Here is a 24,605-nt window from a genome sequence, read left to right on the forward strand (position 1 = left end):
TGCAGCAGTCAGACAAAAAAATCAGTGGGTTATGGTCACTATACCCACTATATTGAATATTAAAAGAAGTTATGCACCTTATCAATGTGGTAAAGACAAAAATATAATCGATGAACGAAGAACATCCTTGTCAGGATCGCTGGTCACGTTGTACCTGAGACCAGATTAGTGTGTTCCCTCATGAGCTCCTGTTGCCCAAAAAGAAGGAGGAACCCTACTCAGACCGATCTGTGGCGAGCGCGGAATTCTAAGATGGCCGCCGCGCTGGCAAGTAGCGGTCTAGTGTTTAGCAAAACACCGGGGAGAGATTGAGGTGACGCGCGCACTCCTTAGCGAGTGCGCACTTCACTAAAGCCCTTCCCGCGGATGGTCCTGTATTCCTTAGCTCATAGTTAGAAGAAGTATCTCACTCTTAAAAGGTCTAATTATTGTAGAATACCTTGTGTCAACGCTCGACATTTGCGGGTGAGAAGCGCCGGTGAATTCACGAGGAGAAAGACTTCAGTTGTTTTATTTCGTCGTGCCGAGTCTCACCAGGCAGAAGGTCCTCGCCTCAGCTGTGGCGGCAGTTCCTGAAGAAAGGAGACAATTTAGAGAAAGAAGAAAAGAATGTTGAGCTAAGTTGCTGTGAATGAAAACAGAATTGGAGTTATATTTTCCATAATACTTACCTTGCTTATTGGAATAATCCACCAGTGACATTGTTGGTACTCGCTTCTTGACTTTTTCTGAGGAAAGAAAAAGAATAGGTTGTTACTCTAATTACAAAATAAGTAGAAATGAATTAAAAGAAGAAATTAAAAAGTCAGTTAAAATCCAGAACTTAAAACAGAAACTCTTAGTGAAATAAATAGAAGGCTTCAATCTAACACAAAACTGGTAGGTTAACAACGTTTTAGAAATAGATAGTAAATAAGCAAAAGCATAGAGTGTGACTAAGCTGTTAAATATTTTGCAGATGTAGCATTCTAATCCTAGAGAAATACCAAGAATTACATCAGGAAAGAGAAGAGGGGCTGGTTGCAAGAGGACTAAGGGTAGGTTAACAATAGAAGCAGATAGTTAACAAAATAGAGTTAGTGTAGAGTAGATAGAGAGCTTAATAATTGTTGTGTGTTAGTTTCCTCAGGTATCTATAGCAAGTTGGTCACCCGTTGATTGATAGAAGAGCCAGACCGAAAACCCGAAGGTCCAGAACCAGTCTCTTCTACTATTCTTTATTATTTTGTCCATTCCCCCTTGCCCCTTTGGGGTTAATTAGAGTCATGATTAAATTCTGGCTCTGAGGAATCCTGGAGAGGGAGTTGGGAGCCAGCATCTTCTGTTCCCGTGCAAGTAATTGAAGACGGCAGTTGGTAAGCCAGTTTGAACTCTGACAATCCTCTCCTTTAAAAGGTTCGGTTGACCGGTCTGCCCTGGGTGGTGACAATCCGGTCCATCATGTGAGATAGCCTGTAAGTGTTTAATATGGCACTCAATTCCCGCCCCTCCTGCGTATGCTCCATATGTGGTCCCTCTCTTAAAGTGCAAGATGACCAATCGCCCTGGGACACCCTCAAACTTGGGCACAGTTGACAACTAAAATCACCCACAAGAATCAGCTGTAACTGTGCCAGCCCTCTCTCTCTTGTTTGCTCCATCAATGAATTTAATTATTTGAAACTATTCGAGCCATGCAATTGTGACCTTGCATTATAAAAATGTATTAAGACAAACCTGTACATGTTATTAGCGAATTTGAGACCCAGGGCAACATCCGAATCCCATGCCAGATTCTTCCAACTACAATGAATCACATGATCTATAAACGTAGTCAGGCCGCCCCTTGCTCGTCCTAATCCCGACCTTACTGCTGGACAGAAGAAGGTTTTAGATCCTTCCATGAAAATATTATTTCCTGTCTCCATATCTCCTGTAGGCATATTATTTGAAACTTTCTCACATACAGGAGCCATTGCTCATCCTTAAATTTACTTGATAGACCTGCTATGTTCCATGACATTATTTTTATGTCGCCCCCGTACCCCCCGAACTCCCCGCCCTAGAGTCCACACTCTGTACACTACTAGGCATGGAGACAGCCCTCTCTAACTTATTTAACCCCTGGTGACTATCGTCCCTGGATTCATATATAATTTGCGGTGTTATCCCACGGGTGAGCTCCTCTCTCCTCCTTGCTGTGTCAACACCCATGGGTTGTCAGTGACTCTTCCCTCAGCCTTCCCATGTCGTAGTCAGTCAATATCATTCAGGTCCCTTAATGGGGCAAATGTGTTGCTAAGGGCAACCGGCCTGCCCCCCCAGATTATTCTCTCCCCCTGTCCTGCATGACATTGTAGAAAATTGGGAGCAGGTGATGGCCTATAAAAAGAGCCCAGCGGTAAAGGTTTGATACCTGTCTCTACTGCAAATGCATTGAGAGGAAAAGAAAGGATCTTATGTGCTAATTTGCGATATCTAAGCGTGACAATCAAAATATCTCCTGGAAAGACTTTCCTCGACCTACCAATCCATGAAGCCCTCCTTGCCATCAAAATGTAGCGATGCTCTGTGATGTTGAACCCAGTGTACTTGCACATCCAGTGCGCCACTTTATGAATTAACTGCGCAGTGGATTTATCATGTGCGTTATTGTGCCCAGGGACACCTGTCAGAACCACTGTATATGGGTAGCATGCAGGTGGAAGGTCTATTACTTGGAGGTCTCACCTACTATGAGCAGCTACACTGGGCTACCCTCTTGGTTGCTGGTGCTCGCTATGTTCCCTGGGGGCCTTTTGTCTTCCCTCCTTCTGTACAATGTCTAACCCCAGCCTCAGGCCCTGTTACCCCCTTGTTAATTTTGAAAGCGTGAGTTGCCGTTTCAACACAGGTGACATCTTGTGGATTAGGACCCCCTGGAGACTGTATCCCTGGTGTCCCTGGTGCTAACCCTCCCAGCGGCGGTGGTGGTTTAGGGACCTTGGTGGCTGGTACTTGATCTGAACAGTTACATTGGCACACCACCAGATTCTGTGCTATTCTGTTTGTGTCAGTGTTTCAATCAGAGTCCAATGGTGTTTTGGTACTACTCATAGGCATAGTAATCATTGTTGGACCTTGTGTGCGTTCCGCTGTCCTGGTTTCAGGTTTCGATGCTTTGGTTATTTGCTGCTTTGGTTTGGTCCTTTGGTGTTGTCTTATCACGGCACCTCCCCTACTTCGTTTGGAAGGAGGTTCATTATTACTTTCTATTATCGACCTTCCCAGGCTACCCCTTACTGATGTTTTAGATCTAGTGGCGACATTACTGGTGCCTGGGTCTGATACTGATAATGTCATTGGGGGAGCCAAGGCTACAAGAGGGGGGAGACACAGAGGGAGACACAGCCACAGATGATATAGCCCCTTCCCGCTCTGGTCCTAACACAACTTCACCCCCCCAGTGGCTAAGCTGATACTAGTAAATTCTTCCGTAATATCAAGGACCGGGTTTTCCTGGGTTAAGGTGACTTTTACTGACATCCCGGCCCTGCCCAATCTTGGACATGTGGCTGCTCAATGGGAGTTCGTAAGCGCGCTGGGGATTTGACCATACATATACGGCCTATCAAGGATCGCTTCTGGGTGGCCAGAGTGTCCACAGAAAGTCTCTTCTCCGTGAGCTGGATTTCATGTGTCAGGACTGACTCAGATCTTAGAAAAGCATCAAGGGTTCCCACAATACCACCCCCCGCGATTGTGCTGGTATCCTTGCGCTTCCCCATCCTTCTAAATACTAAACATCTATTATTAGCAGAGATCTAGAGCCAGTACCTTAGTTTGATGAGTCCTCCCGTTGACCAGACAACAGAGAGTGGGACCAGCCCAACCTCCTCCGGCTTTTGACAGACGCAGATGGGGCCGCCCTTGGCCCGGGCTTTGCCTGGGCCTGCCCGCGCGCGTACTACACTGCGGGAGTCCGTGCGAGCCTTTGAAGCACCGACTGGCGCTGGAACCTGACGCGGCTCCTGCCGTGATCTGCCCTGGTCACTGTGGTCCTGCTCAAACATGCTGGAAACACTCTGGAACTCTCAGAGTCTGGCAGAGTCATTCTGGATGTTATGCAGTTTCTTAAGTTTTTAGGTGGTGCCGGCGTAAAGTGCATTGCTGTTGTAGAGTCTGCTGCTGACGTGCGCATGGGTGACTCTTTTCCTGGACTAAGTGGAGATCCACGTGTAAATCTTCCGAAGAAGGTGATGTGTGTGGAAGGACAAGATTTGGCAGTTGATGAGAGCGAGGAGTTTAGGATGATGCTGATGTGTCGTGCATGGTCCGTGGGTGTCTGGGGCAGGGGGGTGACATTCCGAGCGCTGCGGGCCACCAGGATTCGTCCCAGGCAGAGTGGGTGGATCCCAGGATGAGGACTTCAGTCTTGTCTGAGTTGAGCTTGAGGCAGTTGTCCTTTGTCCAGGTGGCGACTGCCTTAATACCGTTGTGGAAGTTACTCTTGGTGGTTGCGGGTTCGTCTGTGAGGGAGAAAATCAGCTAGGTGTAGTCGGTATAGGAGACAATGTTGAGACTGTGGCTTCTGATGATGGCTGCAAGCTGGGCCATGTAGATGATGAAGAGGATGGGGCTCAGGGAGGATCCCTGAGGCACACCACAGCTGATCTCAGTGGGTTAGTAGTAAGACGGTGGAATTCTGACTCTCTGTGTTCGGCCAGTGAGGAAGGTGCGGATCCATTCAAGGGCTTTGTCCCGGATGCCGGCTTTGTGGAGTCTTGCGCAAAGGGTCTTGTGGGAGACGGTGTCAAAAGTGGCTGAGAGGTCCTGGAGGATGAGGTCTGCAGTCTTGCCTTGCTCAAAGAGGGTGTAGATGTCATCTGTAGTGGCGAGGAGAGCGGTCTCTGTGCTGTGGTTGCTTCTGAAGCCCGATTGGGGAAAGGTCCAGGATGTGGCTCGTTTAGATGACCTAGAAGAGTTGGGTGTTGATGGCTTTTTTGATGACTTTGGATGGGAAGGGGAGCAGAGAGATTAGTCTGTAGTTCTTGAGGTCCGTCTGGTCGGCAGAGGCTTTCTTCAGCCGAGGGTAGAGCTCTTATACATTTCCTAAAGACTGGAAAAACGCAGACTCAATGGAGTAGTTGATGGTGCGGCAGAGTTCAGGTGCAATGAGGTGCTGTCTCTGTTGAAGATGTGGTAAGGGCAGGGATCTGAGATGGCTCCGGAGTGGATGCTCTTCATGATCCTGAGGGTGTCGTAAGAGGTGAGGGTGGTCCAGTTGGGCTGGGTCTGCTGGGATCTGGAGCCATTGAGTGCGGTGTGTATGGGTGGGGTACGTGGTTCTTGGGTTGTGAAGCTGTCTTAGATCTCCTTGATCTTGGAAGAAGGTGGTGAGATTGTCACACCTTCGGCTGCCTATCCTCTGCCCTTTAGGTGTTTGCGAAGGTGGTGGTTACATTCCATCTGTTCAGGTTGGGGGGGAGGGATACATGTATTCCTGTATTTCGATGACTGGCTACTGAAGGTGGGATTGCATCGGCCATTTGCGTACCAACCTAAAACTGTGATCTCCCTTCTTCATTCCCTGGGGTTTTCATATGTGAGTCAAAGTCACATGTGATAGCTGTACAGAGGATTTCCTTCATGGGGGCCATCCTGTGCGTGGTGGAGTTTAATGCTTTTCCACCTCACCCCCATTGTGAGTCAGGAACATTCAGGTTATGATCCCAATGTTTTGGGCTCTTTCCTGGGTTACAGACACAGATGGTTCTGAAGCTTCTTGGCCTCATGCATACTGCTGGGTCCATGTGCTTACTGGAACATAATAGTCTTGCTGTGCAACCATAATCTACAATGGGCACAGCACCGGGGTCAAAGTCAAAGTCAAAAGTCTTTATTTCGATATATTTCAATCATGAAAGACATTACATAAGACATTTTTTTTTAAAGAAAAAAGACAAACAATTTTACAAGTCGATAAAATCCAATACGAAAATTTGGGGAGAATACATCATTTATAACTAGTAGGATCCATAAATCATCCCTGTACAATAAACAATGGCCAGCTAAGGATCATAAAATCAATTCAATAAAAGCAATAAATAGTTGCAATAGAAAGAGAAATAGAGATAAAATCATTAGTTATATATAAATATTATTAAAATATGGAAGGAAATTCATCACCAGGAACATTGATCATATAGATATACATTTACCAATTTCATATTTTTGTTTTAAACAAGCCAGTTACTGTAGGCTCATTTTACGGGCCCGAATTATCCACATCCAATGAAAAAATTTAGCCATTGCTATTACTACGGCTTGGGAGTTATCAGTACTCAGTATCCTGACTGCTTCAGTACCTGTTTTGAGTCCTAACTGAAGACAGATAGGTTTTAACCAGGATCTCCTGGGGACCTTATACTCAGCACCGGGGTCATGTTTTCGACCGCTTCTGCATCTCTGTTAAGAGAAAGCCAAGGACCATTAAATGTGGCAGGCCGACTCTGTCTTGTAGTAGGTCATCTCCCCCACCCCACCCTGAGCTCTAGCAGTAGTGATAGATGCATCGACTTTGGGTTTTTGGCGATCATCTGGGAGAGGTCGATAACCAGGGCTTCTGGTCCTTGGTGAAGCAAAGCCACCACATCAACCTGTTCGTGCAATTCTGTTGGCTCTGAAGGCTTTCCTAGTGAAGGCAGCTAGTGGAAGCTGGTTCATTTCTTAATGGACAACACAACTGCTGTGTAGTACAACAACAAGCAGAGTCCTATGGTGTCAATGATCTTGTGTCAAGGGGCACTGCACCTTTGGAAATGGCCGGACTGTCTGGAGATTTTTACCCAGTGGGATGTGCGTTGGTTGGATTCTTTAGCCACTGCAGAAAATGTACATAGTCATGATTGCTGTGCAATAGAGTTTACATGTATAGGTTCCCTGGTGACCCATTACATCTGCAGAGGTGCAAGCGGGGCGCAGGTCTCATGTACGTATGCCTATCCACCGATGTCTCCCTGCCCCTAGTTCTAAGGAAGGATCAGGTTCAGATCATTCTTTCATCTCCAGATTGGACCAGGAGAAAGTGGTACTCCAGTCTGTAGACATGACGCTGCTGCATTTGCCCTCCGCCGAGGCTTCCTCTTTGTGCTGACCTCTTGTCTCCGCACCAGGGTAGTATCCTGCACCTGAATCGCTACAATATTCACCTACATGCGTGGATATTGAGCACACCAACTGAGCAGTTTTGATTTTCCTGCTGACGTTTTTTAAGTTGTGTATGTTTTTGGTCTGGCCATTATCACTCTACCAAATCTATTCATTCTGGTTGCTGGATGAAGTTTGGGGCCTGGTACAGATAGCGTCAAGTGGACCCTCTGAAGGCCAAATTGTTCCATATGTTATCTGTTTATGTTTGGTCCAGCAAGGTTTTGCACTAGGCACCATTAAAGATTACTTAATGGGCCTTTCTGTGTTTGCTGACAAGCCGTTGTTATTCAAGTCACATATTGTGATGCTCACATACATGTTCCAACACAAACATTTAATTATTCTGCAATGTAACCTTAATTAGGTCCTCACCTTTCTAAAGTGCACACCATTCAAGCTCATGTAGTTGTTCTCTGAGATTGCTGGCTATTAAAATGTTTCTCATTGCAATTGAATGTCAATGAGCTGTAGTTGCTGTCAGTACAACTCCCATTCACCATACTCATCCCTTACAAATTAGTGCTGTGGACTTATGCCTTATTTCTACTGAAAGTTGGGTCACCCTTCCACATGAGTAAGTCTGTTAACCTCCTCGTTTTTTTCTCACCACCACATATCTCTAAGTAGGAGTAGAGGCATCACTGGTTGGACCCAAAGAGGGCTCTCTACTCTTACATCAAATACACAAGTGAGTGTACTTAGTGGATGACCAGATTTTTGTGTGCTTTACCCCACCTAAAGGGAAGGCAGTGCAGAAGCAAACCCTGTCCAGGCGGCTTATCCTGTGCATATAAGCATACTGCGCTGTGGTCAAGTAGGCACCCCTGAATACTTGTGGGCTCATTCCACTAGAGCCAAGGCTGTAACAACAGTGTTTGTGAGAGGTGTTCTGGTGCTGGACATCTGCCAGTTTCCTACATGACCGTCTGTATACATTTTCGCCAGGCACTACTCACTCGACAATCCAGTCTGCTGGGAGGGCCATTTTGCCTGCTCAGTCCTGCTGGACTGTCTGGTGTTAGTACATTCCTTAGGCCAGGGATCTCCAAAAGGTTGATCGTGAGCTACCAGTAGCTCACTGCCTGCCTCCCAGTAGCTCGCACATAATTGTCAGCTGGTTTGAAGGTATGCAGCTGCCCTTTTGCAAAGGCAGCACATTGAAACATTGTGCAACACATTATGGGAGGCCTGGGAAGTTCAAAGTGCAGCTTATCCTATTATGAAAATGTCCTGTTTTCCTTCTTTTTTTTCTTTTGTTTCTCTACTCCTCTTCCTTTTTTTTCCCCTTTTCTTTCCATCCTTTTTTAGGTCGAGCTGGAGTTAGCATCCAAAGGATGCGTCCAGCTGGAGACCTAATGTTGCCTGTCTCGGGGGAAGGAAGGACAAGAGGGTGTTACGAGCTTGAAAGCCGGATTTGTGTGCGCGAACACGCACGTTCTTTCCCGCGCCGCGCCGCGCCGTGCACTTCCCTCCCATACTCCCAGCAAGTCAGCCTAACGCGCATGCATGCACACACACACACATGCGCACACGCACTTACACTTACTTACACACACACACACACAGACACACACGCAGGCACCCAGACAGGCAACCCCCTCTCCCCTCCTTTCTCTTACCTAACTGGGCTTTGGGCTTCTCGGGAGCCTCGCAGAGCACTCGAGCTGCTCTGCCATGCCTGCAAGATGCGGGGCTCTCCCCTTAGGCATGGGGGCCCCGCAGTCTCCCCGCTGGTCTTCACCCGGGCCCCCTCCTGGGTCCCGGGACTTCAGGAACGGCACTTCGATGTCGCTCCGGGGCCGGGCTTGCGCTCCGAGCTCAAAACGAAACTTGGAAATGTTGCGCATGCGCAGGCAGCCCCCCGCCCTCCCACTCCTCGCACTCCTCCCAGGCCGGATACTGAGCTTGTTTGGCCCTCGGTTCCATTTCCAGCATTGCCCTTAAATAATTAAATGCATAAATATGTTTCCAGCTGGAGAAATGATGGTGCATGCTGGTTGCTGCGACCAGTGCGCTGATATTATATGCAGAGTTCTCCCTAAATAAATGAAGTCATGCGGGGCTTTGACAGGCAGCGCCGTGGTTCTATCTCTCTTCGAGTCTCTGCCACCGTTATACCTGGGAGGCGGCTGCACTACCTCTCATTCGTATATTCGGCGAATGCCACAAATCGAATTGGTGGTGAGTGCTTAGATAACGTCTACATTTTTATTTAATAATATTAGTACGAGTTTATGCGAGGTGGCAATCTGGATATGCTTCCCCAATACCCTCCAAGCGTCCCCCTCCCCTCCAGGCCTCCATGGTAAACACAGATCTCCTCAGCAGGCGCTGCACCTCCTGAGCTACCTGGGCGGGACGAGGCCCGCCCCCTGCAGCCCGGAGCAGGTGCTGTCGCCGGGAGCGCTCGGCTCGCTGCAGACACCGGTGCACAATGGGCCTGTCCAGGCCGGGGCTCTTTGAAAAGAAACCTCGAGGCGCTCTGGAGGTCGGCCGGAGCCGGGGCAGGGTAGGGGGGCAGTCGTGGAGGGGTAAGAAGCCCTCATGGCGACGGCCTCCTTTTTATCTCCCTTCCCTCTTTGTCCGAGTGTGACACATGAATGCGCGGCCCGCGGCCTGGCGGCGCCGCCACCGCACCAGCGCTTGGCGGGGATAATCCGGCGGTAATCTAAGCCGCCTCTCTCGGGGGGCGGTGCTGCGGACGCCCCCCATGCTGCTACCGCGCGGCCGGAGACTAGAGCCTCGTCTCCGGCAGTTTAGCGCCCACCTAGGGTCACTTACCGGCCGCCGGGGTCGCAGGTGTACACCATGGATACGAAGCAAAGGCAGCGAATGTGGCGTAACGGCCAGAGCTGCCGACCCTGGCGCTGGGAACCAGGTTCGAGTCATGGCTTCGGCTCAACAAACTTCCTGTGATTCTGGGCAAATCACTTCATCTCCCTGTGCCCACCGAAAATGAACGTGTCCTCGCGTAAGGTAACCGGTGCTCATGTAAAGCGCTCCACTACCGACGAGACGTTTTAAGGGAAGGGCAAAGTGTGCAATTGCCCAGGGCTCCCGCAGTCCAAGGGCCCCCTGAGAAACTGAACTTTGGTAAAAATGTAACATAATTTTATATTGTTTAGAATGTGGACTTGAATTAGTAGGAAATGGTTAATAAAGAACGCATTTGTTCCATATAGGGGCCCCCAAACAAATGTTTGCCCAGGGCCCCCAAAATTCTTAAGCTGGCACAGACTACCGTCCGGTCGAGTTCCCGCTATATAAAACTGCAGAAATAAAATACAACTCAGGAGAGCAGTTGCCAGCCCATGCATTGGGCAGTAAACGAAAGCGATAATTGGGGTGCAGAGGGCCCTATCAACATCAGAGCCCCGGTGCCACTGCACTTGCTGCATTAATATTAGCAAGAGCTCTGATCATGAGTTGGCCGACCGAAAAATCTTTTGTTTGTGACACAGTATTTCCCCCCCTAGACGGTGGACACGCGAGCAGATGGGTGGGGTGACGGTGATCAGCTCGTCATGAGCATGGGAGCGCTGTGCGCGCCTCCCTCTCCCCCAGCACAGCGGGGGAATTATCCCTGCAGCGAAGGGGCTAAGCTATTAGCATTGTAGATGTTTAAAAACAAAAACATAAATAAAAGGCATTGCCATTTACAATGCCAATAGCTCTAACTTTAATAATGCGAGACCTATTGCATTGCAAATGCTTGTTCTATCTTGATTAATTTTTTCTCCTCTTTTTTGTGCTTTCTCTTCTTTCTCATTCTTTCTATGCCGTTATTTCTATACTTCTGCCTTGGCCTTCTTTTTCATTCTTTTCTTTTTCTTGCTGTTTTTCTTTCTGTTTTTTTTTTTACCTTTTTACTTTAAAATGAAATACCTTGAAAGAACAAGAGACAAGAGGCGTTTGGCAAAACAGGAACAGTTCGTTTAATGAAACACTGCGGCCGGGAGATCTTTTACAGGCTTAGGGTATAAGGACTGTCAACAGTCGATCTGTGGCTGTCTTAAATACAGATTATCGTAGGCAATATAATATTTCTGGCGATCTTTGTATGGTGGGGAATGTAAGTTGCTGCCTTTAGAGTATTAAATAATCGTCTAATGGATAATACAGATGGGCTTCGACCTTGCATGGACACAATACTGCCAGTGGGTAACAAGTCCAGATGTCTGGCATGGGGAGCATGTGATCACTGTGTGTGCTCTGATTGGCTATATGTTTCTAACTTATGTGGCATCTGACTTTATGGTGTTTTAAGAGCGCACGTACACACCCTCCGCCCCTGGCCATGTGTGCTTTATTGGGGCCAATCTCCCATGACCATTGTAGTGTTGCTGTGCCAATCTGTGGGATTGTTCAAAGGTTTCCTGTCCGTGCATGTCTCTGCCGGCTGCGTGTCACCCCACCTATGACCTGTCAGTTAGAAATCTGGGTCCTAACTACGTCTTTGCGAGTCAGGATTCACATAGACTTCATAAATGGGCGAATTAGTTAATAAAGACACGATCTCGTTCACATAAATCGGCATCAACTTTTTCCATATTAACAACCTTTCCACCACTACATATCTCATTTCAGTTTCTTTCTTCCGTATTTCTGTTTTTCTTTTGTTTCTTTCTTTTTTCTACTCTTCTTTTTTTTCTTCCTTATTTCTCTTTTCTGTACTTATTCTTCTTTATTTTCCTTTCTGCCTAGTCTTTCATCCAGTCGATTTTGTGTTTTTGTCTCACTCCATGTTTTCTGCTGCCGTTTTTCCCTTTTTCATTTATTTTTCTGCTTTCCTTTTTATTCCCCTTGTCTTTCTTTTTTACATAATCTTTCTTTCTTGAACTTTCTTTGTTTCATCCTTTCTTGTTTTCCTGCCTATTTCTTTTTCTTTCTTTTTTCTATCTTTCTGCTGCTTCCTTTTTCACTTTCTTCATTTCTCGTCTCCATTCTTTTCTTTTTTTCTCTTATCTTCTCCTTTTCTTCCTTCCTTTTTTTTGTTTGCTTCTCCCGCCTCCCCTTCTTCTTTTACCCAATATGTAGGGGTAAGATTATACATCTAACGGTAAAGATGAGCACATAGTTTAATGACTGTATAACAAATGGTAATGAGGCTGAACAGAAGACAGTGCTGAAATTGTGCAACTATTAAGAGTAGAGTTAGATTAGGCAATTTCATATACAGATTGGTAGGCCAATTTATTTTTCACTTCCTACTAATGATATGGAGGTGGTAGAGCTGACTTTTTGCCATGATTATTTACTGTGATGGGATGAGTTAAGGTACACAGACTTGGACTCAAGTCGGTTTTGCAATTTACAATTCTTCCTTTTTTAATCATTTTTTGAACCATTTTTTTCACAGCTTGCAGTGGTATACAATACTAACTATGTGCTACTAATGGAAAGCTTCCACAGTTTTTCCTCCGATTACTTGCGAAGTGGTGGGTTTGAAAAAGGAAAGATGCTGAATAACTTGAGTGAATATCATATCAGATTGTTTGGTGTATATGAGGGATTTGCCCGTAAAGCAGGACACTAGTTGATCTGCAAGTAGGTGGTGCTGCTAGATGGAATAAATTGGCCTGATCGTCATTGAGCTCTGCCGGGAACAACAGTTTGTTTTATATATTTATTTTTTCTGCCTAAGGAGAGCAAGATCATTGATGATGTCCTTCATGTTGCTGAAATACTAGAGTTGTTTAACTTCTATATTGTGGTGGGAGAACTTACCTTATCTAAAAAATCTGGCATGGATACGGCCCTCCAGAACCAACTTTGGAGAACCCCAATTTAGAAGGCTCGGAACATCTGGGTCATTGTTGTTCCTCTCACAGTAATTTTTCCGATAGGAAAATACTGAAATGTTGGTCATAATGTGTTATGACACTCAAGGTGTGTGGTATCTCCATAGAGATTGGTGTCCCCAGAGATCCAGGAATCAACTATTGAGGAAGACAGATTTGTCAGTGTTGAATGAAGTCATTGCCTTTCAAAAGGAGGAAATTGAGAGACAGCGCTGTTCGTGTACTTGCCCCAGTGCAGGTTAAGACACTAATAAATTTATTATTGGTAGATTGGATCTAAGCAACATGTTCCATACATTATTCACCAGAGAATTTATTTTGCAGGAGTGTGGTGAATTATGTTGCGCCTGGTGTTGAGCAAGGGGGCTGATTTACTTTCAACCAACATGCATTGAAATGTTGAAATGCTTTCTGTGGAAATTAGTTTACAGTTTAGGGTTTTTATTTGGGTCTTGTTCTTTCTTCTCTTTCTAGACAAATGTTGGTGTAGCGCCAAGTGAGAAGGAGATCTATAAGGGGTTGCAAGGTTTCACTGAACCATGTTTCCATGCGGATCAGAAGGTATAGATCAAAGTAATCTATAGAGTTAGCGAACTTCTTTATACTTGGTCATGGCAGACCTGTAGTCACATAGGAGGCAGCCAGAGACATGATCTCTTCTTGAATGACAAGATGGACTATTGAGAGGCTGAAGCCTTAATAATAATAATACCAGATAAGTATCCCAGCGCTAGAAGTCTTGTTGCAGAGATCAAGGGTAGCCCATTGAAATAAGTCCAATTAAAGTCTGAAGGCAGGCTGGTAGGTTTCTTCTTAAGTTTAATGCATAAAGAATATCAACCAGCAGGTCAGGTCTGAAATAACTGACCTAGTTTACTTCCAAAGCTTCACATAGAACATCCTGACTTCATACTCTAAACATTCTAACATGACATATTAAAGTTGTAAGTACAAGGAAGTAATTCACAGAATATCACACACCTCCCTTCCTTAATAAACAAATGAACTAATACACTGAAGAAAATACTGGAATCATTTGTACATATTCAGAAAGATAAAATGGTGTTTTAATTGTAACCACGTAAGCATTAAAATGATTTATACATATTCAGAAAGATATGATGGTCTTTTACAAACTCATGTAGAAGCTCTAATTCCACCACTTGAACCCAATTCAGAATGAAGACCATTTAGACCATTCATATTTTTACTCAAGTTATTGTCTATTTTGCCCTTGACTACAACAACTCTATTCCAATTCCAAATCCGGTGATCTTGAGTTTTTTTTTTTTCACAACAAATTTTATTGGTTGATTAGGCAAAGCAAGAACGTGGCTCTCCACAACCGGAAATCACCACCACATATCATGACACATTTCAGTATTATTGCATAGTTCAATCAATGAAAGAGGAAAAAGCAAACCTCCCGACCCTACTTCCACCCCCTCACCCCCCACCACCCAACTTCCCCCAACCCACCCCTTATCCCTCCCTAACCCCTTGCACGTGATCCCAATTAGCTGTCAGTATTCGGCTGTAGTGTGCTTGATTAGGCGCAACCCCTTAGGCTCGAGGGTCCTCCTCCACCTGTATATCATCCTCCTGGTCCGCCGGAGGGTCCAGAAGCAACCCCCTATACTCCGCCCACCGTTTCCAGATTTTATAGTGTTTACGGGGGCATCCTCTGGCCTCAAACACTGGGCGCTCCAGCCCCATGAAGTAGTCTAGACCCGCCTTCCATGCACACAGCGGGGGGGCTCTCACTCCCTTCCATGCCCTTGCCAGGTCTCTCTTTGCGACAACCAATCCCAGGAACAGCAGGTGGCGCTTGTATACGTTTCCCCCTATACCTTCTATTACATGAAGGAGCCCTAATCGGGGGGTGCGGGGTAAATCCCATCCCAACACTTCCGACAAACATCCCCAAACACCATTCCAGAATCTGTTCAGGCCAGTACAAGACCATACGGTATGCAGCAGCGTACCCCTCTCAACTCCACAGCGCAGACATTCCGGAGACACGGTCAGACTCGCCTTCCACAATCGTTCCCTGGTATAGTAGGCCCTGTGTATGTATTTAAATTGAATAAGCCTGAGTCTTATCGCTATAGACGTCCACCTCGGGGACTCTAGCGCCTCCCTCCAATCATCTTTGTCTAAGGGTCCAACGTCTCTCTCCCAAGCCGCCTTTAGGGGAAGCAGGGAGGAAGAGCAGTGCGTCACTAGCGTCTGGTAGATTCTGGACACTTTCTTATCACCAAGGTCTCCCATGAAGACCGTCGCCTCTAATGGGCTGAATTCCGGCAACGACTCCAACCCTACAATGCTAGGCTCCAGTGCGTGACGAAGCTGCAGATAGCGAAATAATTGGGTCTTGGGCATTTGGAACTCAGTACTGAGCTCCTGGAACGACTTGAGGGTGACCCCGGTCAGCACATGTCCTAGTGACGAGATCCCGACCGCGTCCCATCCACCGAACCCCTTCAGCGAGGCCAGCTCGGGGAGCCTCCCGTTCTTCCATAACGGAGTCTCTGCTGTCAATCTGCCCCACCAACCCATACGACGCAGCGCCTGCCGCCATACAACAAATACCACTCGCGCGGTACACGGCAGCCCGCGCCGCAACTTGGCAGAATACAGGATCGTGTTCAGCGTATTATCGCCCTTCAACGCTCGCTCAAGGGCGTATGCTGGGTCTCCTCTGTCCCCATACCACTATTCGTTAAGTACTAACAAGTGGGAGGCCTGATAATAAGACAACAGATCAGACGTAGCCAGGCCACCACAGTATGTGGACAGGAAGCACGTCCGCAATGCCACCCTAGCTGCTCCTTCAGCCCAGAGAAAGCGGCTCAGGACAGAGTTAACCCGGCGAAACCACTGGGGCACAATGAGGTGAGGGTGGTTCTGTAGCTGGTACAAGAGGCGCGGGAGCGCGACCATCTTGAAGATCGCAGATCTACCAAATATGGTAAGAGGCATTCGAGACCATGTTGTGATATCCGTCTGGACTTTTTCCCACACCGGTACCACATTGTGTTCCCACGCGACGTCAGCCGATTCGGTGAGGAACACTCCCAGGTATTTCAATCCCCCGGCCGCCACCTGCAATGTTGCTGCCCATGGGTCCACCACTACCCCACCTCCCAACACCCACAGAGTGGACTTACACGGGTTCAGACACAGGCCCGAAACTTCCCCGAAGATGCGCATGATTTCTAAAACTCGGGGGCCCGATCTGCGCAGATCTGTTAGAAAGAAGAGGACATCGTCCGCATACAGTGCAATTCTGTCGGTGAGGTTTCCACCCCATTCAAAGCCCCGCATTTGCACGTCTATTCGAACCCAAGAGGCCAAAGGCTCCATTGCTAACGCAAATAAATATGGGGAGAGCGGGCATCCCTGTCGGGTCCCACGGCCGATCGGAAACTTCTCGGAAACCGCCCCGGAGACTCGCACAGACGCCCTGATATCAGTATAGAGCAGTTTGACCTAGGAAACAAACACCGGACCCAAGTTTAAGCGCGGCAGGAGCGCGAACAGGTAAGTCCAACTGACCGAATCAAAGGCTCTATCTATATCCGCTAGCAGTAGGGCCGCACGTTCTTCCTTAGCCCCCATAGCATCTATCGCCGCCTGTGCCCGCCTGATATTATGCCTTGTTCCCCTACGTGGCATAAAACCAGCCTGATCCGGGTGGACCAGGTCAGTCACATACGGAAGGAGTCTGTTCGCCAGGGCCTTAGCCAGCAGCTTGGTCTCGATATTAAGTAAGGAGATTGGGCGATAGGAATCCGGCCTGTCAGGGGGCCTGCCGGGCTTCTGAAAGACCACTACTTCTGCATGTCGCCAGTCAGCAGGCAGTGTACCCTGTGATCGCGCCGCCTCCAGCGCGGCTCGGTAGTGGGACCCCAGTTGGAGATGGAATGTTTTATAAAATTCGCATGGGAAGCCGCTCGGTCCAGGTGCCTTCCCCGTGTTAAGCTGTCCCAGCGCGTCGCCCAGTTCCTCCGCCGTTAGGGGAAGGTCTAGTGCTTTCCTGGTGTCATCCAAGACCGCCTTCGGCGGCAAGTCCCCAATGAATCTATCGATCGCATCCGCTGAGAGGCAGTCCCGCGGAGCATATTGCTCCCTATAGTAGTGGGCGAAGCTCGCTGCCAGTTCCGCCGGGTCCGTGATCACCATGCCATTCCCGTCGGTGAGGCCCGGAAGTGTAATTGGCTGGAGGGTACGTTGACATAGCCCATGGAGCATAGTACAGGACTTGTCTCCCCATTGACAGATTCTGCTCCGCGTGGCCAGCCACGCTTGCCGAGCCTCGTCCATTAACACAGATGCATATGACTGTTGTGCCTGCAGGATCAACCTCACCGCCACCTTATCTCCACCTCCCCGACACCGCTGTTCTAGATTACCTACCTGCGCCGCTGCCTCAGTGATGGCCTCTCGACGCTGTCGGCGCGCCGCCGCACACCATGCAATATCTACCCCTCTTATGGTGGGCTTCATGGCTTCCCAAACCACGACGGCATCTATCCCCTCCACCAAATTCTCTTGCCAATAATGCGCAATCGTACCTCGCAGGTGTTGGACGTAGTCAGCCTGTCGAAAGTGCCATGAGGACATTCTCCAGCGGAATGGCTGATGTGCCCTCTGTAGTCCCACCCTAACGGCCACCGGGGAGTGATCTGACAACCCTCTAGGTAGTATTCCTGCCTCCCACACCCTGTTCAGGAACGCATGGGGCACAAACACATAATCCAGTCTCGAGAACGAACCATGTACTGCCGATACATACGTAAAGTCCCGCACCTTGGGATGCATATGGCGCGACACATCCACCCAGCCCATCCCCTCCACCATCGCATTCAATCGGGTAGGGGCAGCTGCTGTCAACATCCCCTGCGATCTCCGACGGTCCATACATACGTCCATCACTTCATTCCAATCACCTCCCAGTACTGCCAAGGACTCCGGGATGTCCGCCCACACCGCAAACAACTTCTCGGGCAGGGACCATTGCAGTGGGGGAGGGGCATAAACACTGCCAAAGACCACCGGTTCAGTACCTACCGTCCCTTTAATAAAAATGTATCGACCCTGTGGGTCAGACCACTGTTTCTCATGGACGTATGCCAGCCTGCGGTGCACCAACACAGCAACCCCTGTGGACCCCCTTGAGAATCCAGCATGATAGACTTGCTGATAACCAAACCTCTGCAGGCTAAGCACCTTCGTCCCCATCATGTGAGTTTCTTGCAACAAAAGTACATCCGCTGCCTCCCTCTTCCCCCACCGCAAGATTGCCCCCCGTTTGATCTTATCGAGCATCCCCCTCACATTCCATGTTATCACTCGCATGGACTCCCTAGGGAGCCCTGGCGGCGGTGCGTCAGCCATAATCAACTGGTATGAACCCCCCCGGCCCCCAGCGCCACGCCCGAGCACACATCACAATTATTGGCAAAGCATCAGAAATCACGTGCATTCCCCCCCATCCGCCCTCACGCCCCCTAACAACAACTTCCCCCCCCACCCCATCCCCAACCAGCCCCTCCCAGACCCACCCCCCGACCCCCTGTGCCCCCCACCCCTATACCTCATAGAACTCTGAAGTATCTGTCGCGGCATGGGTATCCTCGGGCCCAAAACATAGCGCCCAAGGCCAACCATACCCATGGATCCCAACTTTCCCTGCAAACAATAGGAACCCCCCCCTCCCCTGACATCTCCCACTAACGTAGGAGGCAAGTAGCCCCTATTCAGGAGCACCCCGAACCCCCCCCCCCACCCCGCACTCGATGACAGATAAGCAAACAAGCCACATCAATAGGTGCGTCAGTCAATCATCTATACAGTACAGAGTAAAGGAATAGCTCCTCTCCATTTGGAGCCCGCGGCATCCACGGCAGTGCACACAGCCCCACGGTATCTCATCAGCCCTTTCCAGACTGATCGGAGTCGCCTGGCTCCACCGCGGGAGACCCACTCCTTGAAGCAGAGCGTTTCCTAGATCGAGACCTTCTGTTCCTTTTGGCCCGGGCCGTCTGGTCCCCTCGATCTTGCGATGAGTCTCTCGAGCGTCCCGAGTTCAGTCCAGGTTGAGCATGGGGCCTGACGCTCACTGTTTCGTCGGTCCATTTGAAGACCTCCTCCGGCGTGTCAAAAAAGTGAGTGCGGGATTGAAAAACCACCCGAAGGCGAGCTGGATAGAGCAGGGAGTATTGGATTTTGAGGCCTCGAAGTTTCGCCTTGGCGGCGATGAAGGAGTGCCGCTGCTGTTGTACAAGCCTGGTATAGTCAGGGAAAATCATGATCTTCTGGTTCTCAAAGAGTAGGGAGTCTTTGGCCCTGGCTTCCCGCAATATTGTGTCCCTGTCGTGAAAATTCAGAATTCTAGCGATCACTGGTCTGGGCCTCTCTCCCGCCGGCGGCTTCTGCGTCAGGGCCCTATGGGCGCGTTCAATCACGAAACAGCGGGATAGGACATCCGGGGCGAGCCAACTTTCCAGCCACTGGGACAGAAATTGTTCCATGTGTCCCTTCTCACAGCCCTCCGGAAAGCCTACAAAGCGAAGGTTATTTCTGCGCGCCCGCCCTTCCGCATCTTCCACCCGGAGCGCCAGGCCCCGTGAATGTTTTCCATCGCTGCCATTTTCCGCTTCAGGGTCCCCACATCGTCCTCCACAACCGAAATCCGGGTTTCCGTCTCTGTGATCCGTGCTACTGCGTTGCGCAGATCTTGGCGCAATAGGGTCACGTCCGCCCCAACCGCCCCAATCTTGGCATCCAGCATGTCCCTGGGCTGGGTAATGGCCGCCATAAGCGCTGCGTTGTCAGGACCCGACCCCTGACCACCAGTCGCTCCGGATCCTCCATTCGGACCTGTAAATTTGTCGATGGGTCCCTGCTTGGCAGGCCCGCCCCCCCTCTGGTCATGGTCCGGCACAATCCGGGGCTCCTGCCTCCGTATCGGTCACAGGCCTCTCAGCGCTGGATCTCGCGTCACCAATGTCCGCCACAAAAACAATCCAAGCCGGTCGTCCTCGTCTCCTCCACCACTCTGACCGACCACTTCAGTCCTCCACGGGGCGGGGGGGGCCTCCACGCAGGTATGGTTCTATGTGGCAATCCACAGAGCACAGGTGCACCGCTCCCAAATGGCTCCGCTGTCCCCAGGCAGAGGGTGTGGGCTTGTACGCAGCTTCGGTCCGTAATCGACACCTCCCGGTGCAAGCGGCTCCAGACTTGACCGTCCACTGCCAAACACTCGCAGCGGACGATTGGGGGTCCCCCACCCCTTGATTCGACACCCCAGGGCAGTCAATTGAGGCTCTCCGAAGGCTCCAGCCCCACCGCCTTCCAGCTAGGCTCCCCCTTTGTCACAGGGCGCTCGGGGCCCCAGAAATATGACGTGTGCACCCCTCTCCACTCTCTCGCACCAGGGTGCAGGCACCCCCTCTCGGGGGATCAAACACTGGTGGGCTTCAAAACCAGGAGACCAGGCAAGTCCATATACCCCCGGGCCAGCGTGCGCAAGGTCTCACTGCAGGGGGCCTGCTCCACCAACAGTCCCGCTGCCGCCCGGCCCCTGCCTCAGTCGCTCTGTACCTTCAGTGCTGGGGGATCGCCAAACTCGAGTCCCCGGCTTCTGGAGCCCGGCGTAGGCCGCAGTCCCTTCACAGCGCTCTGGTGGCACCGGCACACTCTCCACCACCGTGGGGCTTCGTTGCACCTCCGTTCGCCGCTCCGCTGACTTCACTGACCCCGAATCGCAGGTCCCGCCGTCTCGCCAGCCAGCCGACACTAGGAGCTTCCGGCCGGGGATCACCGAAATCAAGGCCCCGGCCGTCCACGATGTATGTAGGCCCTAGGATACCGCTGCCGCTATCTCCACCACCACGGAACCGGGAGCCCAGATTCTCTCACCGGAGGGCACCCTTTGCTAGCCGCTACCTCGGCCGCAGGTGTGGGGTGAGATATGGGTCCGGAGGCCAGGATAAATACACGGATGGATATCGGGCTGGCGGGAGCTCTAACAAGCCACGTCCGCCATCTTCGCCCTCGTAGCCACGCCCCCGTGATCTTGAGTTTTGAACGCATTTCTGAACACTTTTATGACCTTAATTGGTTTCATGAATTTTGAAAGAGACTTTCCCATTAAACTTGGACGTTTTACCATGACTAAGTCTCCAACCTTAACCTTGGTCGTTTTCACACTTCAAAATAACTCTTCCTCGCTTTAGCTTTCTCATCCTTTTTCTTAATTTCAATATCATCACATTTACTTTCTTTTCCTCTGCCAAGTTCATATTTGTTTATCCATCCTGGTTCCACATCAGTGTTGGGAACTCTACCTCTAAACAACAAGAAAAGAGTCTTCCCTGTTGTGCAATGAGGAGTTAATCTATATTCTTCCATTTTCCTCATTACCTCAGATTTCCAGTCAAGAGACAAAGACTTAGCAAGAGATATAGTATCTTTAATCATTCGATTAAATCTCTCAATCATACAGTTTGCCTCTGGGTGATGGAGAGAACAGGTTTTCTGGATGACCCCTTTAGAAAAGAGAACATTTTTCATTTCCTCAGAAACCAACTGCATTCCGTTATCTGTCAATAATGACATTGGAATCCCTTCTCTTGAAAACAACTCTTTCAAGGATTTAATAATGTGTTTAGAGTCAATGCTGGATAAGAAGAAGAACACTTCTGGCCACCGAGAAAACATGTCTATGACCGCTAAAACAAAGGTTTGAGTACCATTATTGGCGATAGGACCCAATATATCTAAAGCAATATCTTGCCACGGCCCAGAAGGTCGTCTTCTCAAGACAATCGGTTGAACAAGAGTAATTTTAGACTTATCACTTAAGGAACATGCAACACATTCATGTATCACTCGCTCAACTTGCCTGTCGATCTCCGGCCACCAATAGGTCTTCCGTAATCTTTCTTTACATTTAGAAAACCCACCATGTGAAGAATGCACTATGTCTATAAGATCTTTCCTAAGAGAAATTGGAGGGATAATTCTTGTGCCACCTAATAACAAACCTCTATCAATTGATAGTTCATTTCGCAACGGCCAACATTTCCTACAGTCATCTGACCCATCTTTATTGCTTACCCAACCCTTATTAATCAAACTCATAACTTCCTTCAGGGTCTCATCACGTTGTAGTTCCACACACCACTGTTGTTCAGAAATCACATCATGTTCAATAGCACAGACCCATTCTTCACCATCTTCCACACTTTCATCATGTGCTTCTGATTTAGGAGTTAACCTTGTTCTCCAACCCAGGACTATATCTCAATACAAAATTATATTCCTGTAATCCAATAATCCATCTAGTTATTCTACTGGAAATCGCATCCAGGCCTTTTTTACTAAATATTTCAATGAGTGGCTTGTGATCTGATCGTACCTCAAACTCCATTCCCCACAGAAACTTGTTCAACTTATTGATGGCCCAAAAGACCGCTAAGGACTCTCTCTCCACCACTGAATACCTAGACTCAGGATCTTTAAGAGACCGAGATAAAAACATAATGGTTTGCATACCATTAGGTCCCACTTGTTGCAAAACTGCACCCAATCCCTTTTCACTCGCATCAGAGATGAGAATTGGTTTCAGTTTCGGATTAAAACTAATGAGAGAAGGAGCAGACTTGAGTTTCTCCTTGATGTCCAAAAACTCCTTTTCACAAGCCTGTGACCACTCAAAATCAACACCCTTTCTCAACAAATATTTCATACTGGCAGCACAATCAGCAACATTTTTCACAAACTTAGCATAGTATTCCACGACCCCCAAAAATGTCATGAGCCTCGGATTTAACGAAGGAGAACTCATCTCTTGAATAGTGTTGATCAAGTCTGGCTTAGGTTTCACACCTTCACTGGTGATGTTATGACCTAAATAATTTATGGAGTCTGTTTTAAACCTGCATTTCTCAGCCTTAATGGTCAAGTTGTGCTCACACAATCTTTCCAAAGTTTGTTTAAGTCTACCATCATGTTGTGATTCATCATCGCCGTAGACCAATATGTCATCTTGATATACGTAAATACCTTGAAGACCATGCAGAACTTTCTCCATAACTCGCTGAAAGACTGAAGAGGCCGAAACCAAACCGAAAGGCATGCGCTTAAACCTGTAGTTACCAAAAGGTGTTATGAAAAACGTAAAGTCTCTACATGATTCTTCCAGTTCTATCTGGTGATAAACTGAAGTAAGGTCTATGGTGCTAAAGACCTTGGCACCACCTAACAATGCTAATAGCTCATTTATGTTGGGTAAAGGATACTTATCCACTACAACGCATTTGTTCAGCTGTCTCAAACCGATGCATAATCTCAAATCTCTATTCGATTTCCCCGCGGCTACAACCGGAGCCAACCTTTCTGCCCCTTTTACATCTTCTATTATGCCCCAATCCTTCAGTTTATCAATCTGTATGTTATTCTATATTCATATAGACCAGATTGTAAATAGGCAGGCAATAAGTTGTTTATAATGTTATCATTTTTTTTTTTTTTTCAGTTTGAAATATGTTTCGTGTGCCTTTTTTTATTGCACTGTTCTAAGAATTTGCAATCTTTGAACACGAGGTAAAACACTATTTTGGTAATGGTTTTTTGTTTAAACTCTAGTTTCCACACTTGGGTACATTGGATGCAACAGAGCAAACTCTTGCCATAGTATAACGTGGTAAAGCACCCTTCTAAGATGGCGCTTACATATTGGTAGTCCTACTTCTATTTTGAAGTAGAGCAGTAATGAAGAGAAGGGACTTTTCATAAACAGTGCAACACGGACAGAGCATGGATGCTCGCGTCTCCGGTTGTGCAGATAGCAGGGCTATAGCGTTAGCATAGGTAAGCCAAACTTTTTTCTGAGTATTCTAACGGTGAATTCTATCACCGAGTCCACGCAAAGTAGCCTAACTCATGCGTGTACCCCCCTTTTTTTCACGCAGAGTCATTAAACAACGAAGCGCCATTTAAAATACGAAGCGGACCTGCTTCAGATTCAGAAACCCGCAGGTAAGCGGCATGGAACTCGATTAGGAGGGATTGCAGAGTTTTTCAGTGCTAGGTTTAGCAGCGGTACATTTACTTCCTCGACTTCACTGTTTTGTAGGTAGAACAGTCCGCAGGTGAAAAAGCGAGGTCAAGCTTTAATTGAAGCCTTGCAGGTAAACAAGAGCACTTATGCATTAAAACCCATACTGCTTTTTTAAGCATGCGACCTGAGATATTGAGTTTTGCTTATTTGCTCATTACAGATATGATGGAATAAGGTCATATTTAAGAAAACATCAGGTGAGCTTCACATGATATTAATGACGTTAAAATGTCATTGTTTATATTTTTTGAGTCTTATTATTGAAAGCCTGTGATCATTATTTTTTCACAGACTCTGCACACTTAAATGAAGATCAGAATTTTCTTAATGCTTCACATTACACTGTAGCATTGAGTATTTGCAATTACGAGGTAAGCACTATAATTTAGTAATTAACACACGGCAGCACTGATTCCCCCTGACACCAAAAGTAATAAGGTTTCCTTTTTGTTTTTTCAACAGACCCCTGACGAAGGGGCTGAAGCCCCGAAATGCATTGG

General features: G+C 48.1%; 1 protein-coding gene across 2 annotated transcripts in view; it reads left to right on the forward strand.

Moving 5' to 3' along the window:
* Positions 1–24,605, forward strand: part of SNX25 (sorting nexin 25) — a 1,269,225-nt gene that overhangs the window by 219,778 nt on the left and 1,024,842 nt on the right. The window contains exon 2 of one of the 2 annotated variants that reach the window (XM_078678039.1): positions 13,446–13,532. The exons of the other annotated variant lie outside the window; for it this stretch is intronic. Coding sequence (XP_078534165.1) covers positions 13,446–13,532 — 87 coding nt within the window. The remainder of the gene's footprint in view (positions 1–13,445; positions 13,533–24,605) is intronic. 2 annotated transcript variants of the gene reach the window in all.

This window comes from Lissotriton helveticus, chromosome 2_2 (assembly GCF_964261635.1).
Source record: "Lissotriton helveticus chromosome 2_2, aLisHel1.1, whole genome shotgun sequence".
In the NCBI taxonomy this organism is placed as follows: Eukaryota; Metazoa; Chordata; class Amphibia; order Caudata; family Salamandridae; genus Lissotriton; species Lissotriton helveticus.